The sequence below is a fragment of the Mus caroli genome, chromosome 11 (assembly GCF_900094665.2).
Source record: "Mus caroli chromosome 11, CAROLI_EIJ_v1.1, whole genome shotgun sequence".
NCBI classification, from domain to species: domain Eukaryota; kingdom Metazoa; phylum Chordata; class Mammalia; order Rodentia; family Muridae; genus Mus; species Mus caroli.
In genome coordinates, this window is record NC_034580.1 from 105,544,700 (window position 1) to 105,554,717 (window position 10,018).

At 46.4% G+C, this 10,018-nt stretch overlaps 1 protein-coding gene across 2 annotated transcripts in view; it reads left to right on the forward strand.

Annotated features, from left to right (window-relative positions):
* The first annotated feature begins 1,422 nt into the window (after positions 1 to 1,422).
* The window catches only part of Prkar1a (protein kinase cAMP-dependent type I regulatory subunit alpha), a 19,698-nt gene continuing 11,102 nt past the window's right edge, over positions 1,423 to 10,018 (forward strand). Inside the window, exons 1-2 of one of the 2 annotated variants that reach the window (XM_021176185.2) lie at positions 1,423 to 1,884; positions 5,106 to 5,288. In XM_021176185.2, coding sequence (XP_021031844.1) covers positions 5,112 to 5,288 — 177 coding nt within the window. In that variant the 5' untranslated portion in view covers positions 1,423 to 1,884; positions 5,106 to 5,111. Of the gene's footprint in view, positions 1,885 to 2,206; positions 2,350 to 5,105; positions 5,289 to 10,018 lie in introns of those variants that run through there. The other variant, XM_021176184.2, reaches the window with a different exon arrangement.

The following is a 10,018-nucleotide window of genomic DNA, read 5'->3' on the forward strand; positions in this document are numbered from 1 at the left end:
TGCATGCAGCTGAATGGGGGACACACAGCCAGGTCTTAGCAGGGAAGCAGCTGTCACTCCAAACATCAGGCTCCATGTCACCAGCTTGCTCGTTTCCTTTTTCTAACCTGGCTTCTATGGCTGCCTTGGAAAGGTAACACTAAGGTAGGACACCAAAATCACTTACACTTAATCTTACCCTTAGGAAGGCAGAGGAATAGGAAGAAAACTCCCATGTAATGTTTCCTACATCGTGTGTGGGGCACTGTGTGTGTGTGTGTGTGTGTGTGTGTGTGTGGTACATGCTTCAAAGGAGGTCAATCTACAATCACTGCCTGGGTTTGACCCACACAAGCTATGGCCACTCAAACTCTCGTGTCATGCTCTTTCCGAAACAATGATATCGTGGAATGATTATCAGTCTGTTTGAAGCACCTAGGGCAGTTTACAAACGAGGTAGGTGCTCCACGCTTGTTTGCTTTTATTCGTCAATGTTAATACAGTCCCAGTTATCCCTTCGAGATGCAGGAAAATGAGGCTCCAGGAGATTAAGTTCCTCACAGGAGATGGCAAAGCATGAAAACAAACAGATTTATCTGCAGTGGGTGGTTTTTTTTTTTTTTTTTTTTTTTTTTTTTCCTCAGAACACGACCGGGCATGCTCAGTGCTATTCAGTTTCCTCTCCCATTTGCCAGCTTAGGGCTGGGTTTATCAGCACTGGAGAGGGGGAAAGCCTGTATGAAGGAGTCTTGGTCTTTAATCTTCCATTCTACCCATCTCTGGAAACGAAGCCAATGATCAACATCCGCTGCAGAGGGAGCGGCTTTCTTCTCTAACCCCCTTCCTTCCTCTGACTACCAGGGGGGTAATCATAACTAATGTTCAAAGCCCTTATCATAGTCTGGGTATTCCAAGACAAAGTCAGGCTTAAAAAGGTGAAATTCACAAATGCCACTTAACCCAAATATCTTAATTGGGGATCACTGTGAAAATTATGCAGGAGATATTGTAACCTTTTTTTGGTACTAAGTGTTAAATCCGGGATATTTTCTATGCACATTGCCCTAGCACATATACTATGAGGCTGTCAACACCTTGCAGCTACTCAGAGCCACACACTGCAAGGGCCTATTTTATTTATGTATTTATTTAGGCCCACTTTATTTATTTAATTCATATGCCTAAAATTGTCTCCCTTGCTTTCATTTTCACATACTTAAGGGGAAAGTTGACTGAAGGAATAATGAAGTCGCCTTTTCTCTTGCTTTCTCATGCAGCTCAGATTTCTTGCTTGGTCAATGACTTGATCTGCCCATCTATCTGTACTGCCCACGACGCAGTCCGGCATGATAGGAGGCTAGGGCATTATCAGGACTCCGGGCTCCTCTTGGAAGTCTCCCTACATCTGGTGCTTCTGTAGGCACGGTAGGGCCTCCAATGATGGCAGCTCACTTGTGGAGACAGTAGTCAGATTAGCCAAGCAGAGGCTTGATAGGGGCTCAGATTTCCTGGACCGGATGACAGGCCAAGTCCGGAACCCCGGGTATTGCGGGGGGTCTACACAGGATGCGCGCTCTGTCCATCAGGAGCATCCCAGCATCCGCTTGCGCTCAGCTGTGGCAGATCCGCTAGGGCCTCCTCCTTTTCCAACAGCAGGGATCTCCTTGTCCGCCCAGCGTCCTGTAACCCCCCCCCCCCCCCCCCCCCCCCCCGTCCCATAGGACCCAGGGCGGAGTCGCCCACCTGTCACCGAATCGTCCCACGTGGGTCTGCGGTAGGAGGGTCGAAGGGAGGGAGAAAAGACAGAGGCGTGGAGGGAGGCAGACGCAAGAGCCCCTGAGGAACGGAGGAGAGGCCGAGATCTCCGAACAGCTAAACAACCTAGAGGACCCCCCACCACACCTGGTAAGGAAGGGACAAGTGTAATAAAGGAGACAGAAACGGGTTAGCGGGAAGAGAAGGAAAAAGATGGGAGCGATGAAGGGGCTACGTATACGCGACAAGATAAAGATAAAGATGGAGAGTTGCCCTGAAAGAGAACGGTTCTAGCTAGATGACGACGGGCTAAGGGTAGGGGGTGGGAGTAGCCGGTGGTGGGCTTGAGGGGGGTTGGGGGTTGGGGGGTTAGAGGAGGATCCTAGGCGTCTGCGCCTTTAAGGTTGCCAAGGCAACCGCCCTGGCCAGAGCGAGGCGCATTGACGTCAGCAGCCGAACGCTGATTGGCCGCGGTCGGCTGGTTTCCGGTGGAGCCGTCGCCGAGCCGCTATCGCAGAGTGGTAGTGAGGCTGCGAGCTGAGCCCGCTGGACGCACGGTCACCCCGGCCGCCTCGCCCTGCGCTAGCCCCTGCTCGTGCAGCCGCCCGCCCTCAGGTGAGTGCGGGCCCGAGGCCTGACCGGGGAGTCGCCGGCCGCGGCGCTCCTCTGCGCGTCCCTGAAGGCGCGGGAGCGAGCCAAGATGGCGCCCCGTGGAGCGCGCCGCGGGGGGACGGCCGCACCCCCTGCGCCTCCGAGGCGGCCTCGGGGCCTGTGGCAGGCCTCGCACTGTCCCCCGGGGGCCGCCCTTGCACCCCTCCCCGCCGGGCCGTAGGCCGCCCCTGCCCCCCGCCGTCCCGCCCCCGGCCTGAGTGTCTCCTGGTCCCCGGTCCTGCGCTGCCCTCGGCCTCCCTCGGCTCCCCGGCCGCCTCCGCCCCCGCGCGCCGCGGCCTCGGCCTCGGCCTCGGCCTCGGCCTCGGCGCCCGTCCTCCCTCCCCCACTTCCTGAAGGACAAGAGCTCGGTATTTTTTTTTTTTTTTAAACCGGAATCCGCCATGGCTTTTCTAAGTCTTGGCCTCGCCACTCGGCTGTAGTCTTCATCTCTGCCCGGTGGTTTCTTGTTCCCTGGCTTCCCCTCTCCTCTTCGCAGGCTCGTCTCCCTCCACCCCTCCGCTCGGTGATTTCAGCCTAGCTCCATTTCCCTTTGTCCCCCTAACACTTCTCGTCCTTTCCAGCCCCCCACCCCCACCGCCCACCCCAGCCTCCCCAGGCCTCCCGCTCCACGTCTGGGGCCTCCTGCCTGGTGGGGGATGAGGGGCCGTCTTGTTGCTCACAGTGATCATGACCGTGGCCTAAGTGAAGTGAAGGGCACTTTCCTGCCCTCCCTCGTGAAAATACGCGGCGCCCGTTAACCCCTCCAGCTCAGAGCGGGTGTGGGGACAGCCGATGACTTAAGGGAGCCAGGATAGATAGGTTTCTTGAGCAGAGAAATGAAGGCTTGCATTAGATGATGACCCCCCACCCCCACCCAGGCTGTGTTAGTGTTACTTGGCATCCTTTAGATGTGGGCCCTGTCAGCAACAGGCTCCCAAGGCGTTTTAAATATGTCCTCTAGTATAGTCCTTCTGAAAGCAAGAGTGTCATCAGAACCCAATTTCCTCAAGAATCCCCCCTCTTACGAATACTCGGTGCAGTGATGATGGTTTTAAAGTGTTTGTTTTGGAGAGAAGCTAAGTTGTGGGGTTTTTAAAAAAGTAAGTACAAACGTGGAACCAAGACATACCCGATTAAAAACCCTAAGGCCGTAAAATTAGATTATTTGGCGTTTCACATTGATGACTGCAGTAATCTGCGGGAGTGTTTGTATTTTCTTTACCAGTTGCCTGCCTTTTGGTCTTTGTAATGCATACACCATTTTTCACGCATCAGCCCTAGTTGCGCCATCTCTCCCAGCCAGAGACAGGATCTAAGAGGGATTTCTCTGATCAGTTAGTATATGTGCTGACATTCTTGAAATGTGGCTGGATGCTTTGAAGCATAATGGATTTGTTTTTATCCACGTTCGTTCCTGGTGGCCTTCAGTATTTGAAATGGAGAAAGTTCCAATGAAGTGGATTCTTTGTTTCGTTCCGTGCTCTGACCTGGAAGCACAACAAGAACAAACGATATCTGACAGTAGAAACCTTCCCTTCAGTGTTTCTTCTGAACTGACAGTGGTGTCTGTGTGTGTGTGTGTGTGTGTGTCTGTGGTTTCTAATTTTTGTGCTTGTCATGGAGCTACAAACTTTGTCCTGGTCTGTTGCTTGCATATTATTGACCTTTATCTTGAAAACTATCAAAACAAAATATTAGTGCAGCACTTTAAAATGGCTCTTTATCCTGGCTTTTTTTTTAACTCACAGTTTAACCTTAGTGGGTCTGTGAGCATTATAATTTGAAGAGTGGTTATGTGGAATTGGTGTGCAGAGTGGAGAGGGCTTCATCTTCTAATCCCAAGTGCTTAGTAATTAGGAGTTAGGAGGAAAACTGAATAGCTGCATAAAGTACTGAGCTTTTAATTCTGAGGCAGCTTGGCTGCCCATTATTGTGTTTCTATTTCACATTAATGTTGCTCAAACTCAGTTTTAGCTATTGAGTCATCCTGTAAGCTGTAAACTAGCATGTTTTAATATATTCCTGTCTAGATGAAGAAAACCTTAGTTTGTTTGGTAGAGATTATTTATTTTCCTGTATTTATTTTCAACTCTTTCTGCTGGTAATTGTATTTCTAAGTCACAGGCAGAGTTTAGTAAAAGAAGGGAACGAAAGATTGCTGAGAAAAGGCACCCGAGGCTGCTTTTGTGTTTCAGAAAATTCGATTCCACTAATATTTGGCTAATCAGCTTCTTCGCCCTTGTGGTTTGCTGTGACATTAGCTGCGCTCATGGGATGGGAGGTGCACTCAGGGGAATGTCAGGTGTTCTTCTTTGTGATCTGTGCTTTCACTTAGAGCCGACCTGTGTGCCCTTGTAATTCTCTGTCCTGCTTACCACTTACATACTTCCCACGTCATCATCGTCATGTCTTTTGCAAGAGAACTGAATGAAATCCCCAGAGGGCTTGGGGCCTCAGCACTGCCTCAGTTGCTCAGCAGGGCAGGCACGCTGGCTCATACTTCCTCCCAGGAGCTATGGGTCTTCTCTGCGTGACCTGCCCAGCGGAGACAGTAGAAACTCGGGATAGTTTATATCCAACCCCCACCTCCTCTTTAAACACAAACGCTGTTGAATAAAGAAATGTATGAATCTGCTGTCTAGTGAATTTAAGTAAGTCCCAGGCCAGATCTGCATTTGTGCTTTCTAGCTTACCCAGCATGTGTGTTCTTTGTCTCCCAGAGAACCATGGCGTCTGGCAGTATGGCAACCAGTGAGGAAGAGCGGAGTCTCCGGGAATGCGAGCTCTATGTGCAGAAGCACAATATCCAGGCCCTGCTGAAGGACTCCATCGTGCAGCTGTGCACTGCTAGGCCCGAGAGGCCCATGGCATTCCTTCGGGAATACTTTGAGAGGTTGGAGAAGGTAAAATTCATGAGGGAGCGATTTGATGACCATGACAGTTGCTGTGCTTAGAGCTTCTGAATGTCAACTGATGTGTGACTTAGGGCAAGAGGGGTTCTGGCTAAGTAAGTCAAGCAGAAATTCAGATTATCATGCAGTGAAGGATTTTTTAGTAATTTTAATTAGAACTTGCCAGAAACCAAATTGATGCTGCTTGTGTGGCTAAACAGGTTTCCTGATTGTTGTTTTTAACTATTTGAAATAATATGGAAGATAGACTAACAGATAGAATCAATCAAAAGTAGTGTGACAGTGAGTTGAGAGTTAGTTAAAGGCAGTTCATGCTTTTCTTTACCACGCAGGCGAGCTTTTAGTTTATTCCACCTTTAACACTATAGAAATAGGTGTGTGTCTAGTTTGGGGTGGACTAAGCTTGACAGATTCTGAACTCTGGTTTTACTGTTGGGTGAATTAACTGTTGTATAAAGGGGAGACAGGAGATGGATGGTTATCACATGTTTACTATGCCGATCATTTTGTTTGTTAGTGAGTGCTTGTTCCCCATAAAATACGCAGTTGGATTTTGATTCTTTGTTGTTGCATCTGTATTTTGTGTGGGTCAGTGTGACTCACAGACACACAGGATGTTCACGTCTTTCTTTTTTTTAAAGAGTTAATTATTTTTATGTGTGACTGTTTATGCCTGCTCCTCTGGAGCTAGGATGACATTGAGTCACCATGTGGGTTCTGGGAACTGAACCTGAGTCCTGTGCAAAAGCAGTAAGTGCTCTCCAGCCTCCAGGATGTGCAAAACTTTGCATATAGGATGATGCTTCAATGCACTTTCCTCAAGAAATGGTGAATGCAAAAGTTTGGACCCCCAGTGTTTTAGGTAGTGGATTCAAATTTCCTCTGTAAGTCATTGGAGGTGAATGGCCCACTTTGCTGTAAATGTTCAAGTTTTAAAGAAGTTCAGAATACTGGGGCTCATTTCTTTGGTATATGTTTAATACCTATTCGCACAGTAGAAATATCTGCAATATTCATGCTGGTTTGGGCAGTTTCTTATTATGGGAGTCTTTACATAAAAATATGTATATAAAGATTTGTAAGAAGCATTTGAGCAGCTCAGTAAGCAGGTGTTTTATACTGTTTCCTTGGAAACGTAAAATGCTGTTGGTTATGATTAGATCAACTGGAAGAAAAAACAACTGCTGAGCAGTCCCTCTGCATAGTTTTGCCACCTTGGATTTGTTAGTAGAAATGCTGGCTTTCTCTTACTTAAGCAATCGGTAAATAATGGACATACTGGCCAGGAGTGTGCTCTGTTTTGAAATCAAGTGCGTTCCTGGAGATCTGGTTCTGAAATGGGTCACGGTAAGGTGATCCCTCTTCCTCAGACATCAGTAGAAATCAAATGGGAGGATTAAGTTGGTGAGACATAAAGTGCCTGTCTTTTTATAGGGAGTGTTGAGTGCAGGACACTCATTTCAAAGCCTGTATTTGCTGTCGGCTTTAAGGACTAACCAAGGTAGAGAGCAGCAGGTCATCATTGCTGTAGTTTTTCTGCAGGTAGGATTTCAGAGTTAATGTGCGTGGACTCTCCCCTCTGCCCCAGGAGAAGGGGAATTAAGAAGGCACCTTTCTTGTACACTGAGGTTCTTTGTCAACTTGCCAGAGCTGGGATGTGTGTGTGTGTGAAATATTCTACTAGGGTTTTCAATTTACTGGATTTTTGGCTTTTTAAACAAAGCCATTATTTGATACATCTGGTGTTAATTTTATGTTGTAAAATAAACTATCACATTCTTACCATCTCCTTCCCCTTTACCCAGGGGTTTTGTTTCTGTCTTCTTCAGTGGCTTTAGAAGAAATACATAGAATGGTCAGAGACATTGGTCAATGGAGACAGCTACATTTTAGTTCAGACCTTTGTGCATGGAATTTACTAGATGTGTTCATCAGAACCTTGCCTGTCTGGTAGATGAGAGGAATTGTAGCTATTACTTTTGAGTGTCTCCTGTGTGCCAAATAGTATGTGAATCACCACACACACACACACTCTCTCTCTCTCTCTCTCTCTCTCTCTCTCTCTCTCTCTCTCCCATTACTTCAGTTAGGGTATTAACACCATTTTCCTGAGGCAACAGTTGAATCTACGGGAAGTTAAATCATAGCTGTGAGCCTAGGAGTTGGGTTTTTCAGCAACAACATGTAACCTTAGAATTTTAGTGACTTACCATGATTAGTGTATTTCTTGGTCATGTGCCTATCTTGTCCTTACTTTAAGTATCTTGTTCTGGGTCTGAGTGGAAAGAACAGCCATTATCTAACCCTACCAGACCGAGCTCCTACTATCGTGGGAAGGATGTAAATGTCTATATACCGATATAAGAACGCATCAGAGCTTTCTCACAGTTTGCTCAGGAGGCCAGACAGTGGGGTCAGTTACGCCCAGGGGCTCAGGTCTGGTAGGACTAGGGTTTGATGGTAAGTAAGAGAAAGAACAGAAATTCAAGGCCACCAAGGCAGACCACAGTAATGTGCATAGTATGACATGTCCACTTACATTCTATGGCCCAAGCAAGTCATGTGCCCAAGCCTGAAGATTGGGGTGGAAGCTTGTCTACAGAGAAAGATGACAAGGGCAGGGAGGAGATGGAGTCTTAGGAGAGTGGGAGAAACAGAATGTAAGCCTAAGACTGGAGAGTTCCGAGCTCAGTCTAGTGCAGAGCGTGTGCAGAAGAGTCAGGACAATTAACCAGTAAATAGACTGAGAGCTAACTGACAGGAGCAGAGTAAGATGTAACAGTGTGCCCTTGGACAGCTGCAAATTGATGATCTCAGTAATGGCTCTGACTCACTGGAATCCATAGGACTGTAACAGCAGAATGCTTTCAAAATTATCTTTAAAATTTGTTTAACCAGATACAGTCCCAAATAAGACTTCATTTGTGAGGTGTGTGTGTGTATGTATGTATGTATGTATGTATGTGTGTGTGCACGCACACATGTGCAGTGCATATAGTGTTTGTGAATGTAGTGTATGTTAGTGGGTACATGTGTGTATGCATGCATGTAGAGGCCAGAGATTGGTGTCAGGTGCTCTCTTATCTTTCTAAAGCAGGACCTCTCACTGAGCTTGGAGTTCACTGATTGGTCAGATGGGTAGACTAGCTGGTCCAATGCTAAAGGAATCTGCTTTTTTCTGTGCCCAGTGCTAAGATTTATAGATGTGTGTGCCCACACCCAACTTTTCCTTGGGGGCTCGTGGTCTGAACTCAGGCCCTCATGCTCACGTGGCTCACCAGGTTGCCTCCCTAGCCCCTCATTGGTGAATTTTTTAGTGAATTTTTTTTTTGAAGTGACAACGATTAGTTTGGGGTCTAGAATTTTTTTTCTTCCTTTCTTTTTTCTTCCCTTTCTTTTTAAATGCTTTGCACTTAGGGGAGACTTGTTTGTAATTCTGTGCTAATATGGGACAGGACGGTCTTACTGGTTAGTGACTAGTTACTAGGACTGCCTGTATGAAATGAGTGAATTTTCTAAAATACACAGTTTTAAAAGAGTCAGAGACTGAAATTGAGCCAGTTTAAAAGGGTGTAACAGAGGAATGGATACAGAAAATGTGGTACATTTATACAATGGAGTACTACTCAGCAATTAAAAACAATTTATGAAATTCTTAGGCAAATGGATGCATCTGGAGGATATCATCCTGAGTGAGGTAACCCAATTACAAAAGAATGCACATGATATGCACTCACTGATAAGGGGATATTAGCCCAGAAACTTAGAATATCCAAGGTACAATTTGCAAAACACATGAAACTCAAGAAGGAAGACCAAAGTGTGGATACTTCGCTCCTTCTTAGAATGAGGAACAAAATACCCATGGAAGGAGTTGCAGAGACAAAGTTCGGTGCTGAGACGGAAGACCATCCAGAGACTGCCCCACTTGGGGATCCATCCCATATACAACCACCAAACCCAGACATTATTGCATATGCCAGCAAGATTTTGCTGACAGGACCCTGACATAGCTCTCTTATGAGTCTATGCCAATGCCTGGCAAATACAGAAGTGGATGCTCAAAGTCATCTATTGGATGGAACACAGGGCCCCTAATGAAGAAGCTAGAGAAAGTACCCAAGGAGCTGAAAGGGTCTGCAACCCTAGATATGAACTAACCAGTACCCCCCCAGAGCTGTGTCTCTAGTTATATATGTAGCAGAAGATGGCCTAGTTGGCCATCAATGGGAGGAGAGGCCCTTGGTATTGCTAAGATCATATGCCCCAGTACAAGAGAATGCCAGGGCCAGGAATCAGGAGTGGGTGGGTTGGGAGGGTATAGGGGACTTTGGGACTTTGCATTTGAAATGTAAATGAAGAAAATATCTAATAAAAAATGCCTTAAAAAAGGGTGTAACAGTGAAAGAGATCTTCACATCCTGTTATGCCTTTTTTATAGCCAATGTTCTAGAGGTAATCTACAGGCCTTTGCAGACACATTCATTTCTGAAGGAGTGGTTTATTATTTTCTTCTTCTTCTTCTTCTTCTTCTTCTTCTTCTTCTTCTTCTTCTTCTTCTTCTTCTTCTTCTTCCTTCTTTCTTCTTCTTTCTTTCTTTCTTTCTTTCTTTCTTTCTTCTTTCTTCTTCTTCTTTCTTCTTCTTCTTCTTTCTTCTTCTTCTTCTTTCTTCTTCTTCTTCTCCTTTCTTCTTCTTTCTTCTTCTTCTTTCTTCTTTTTTT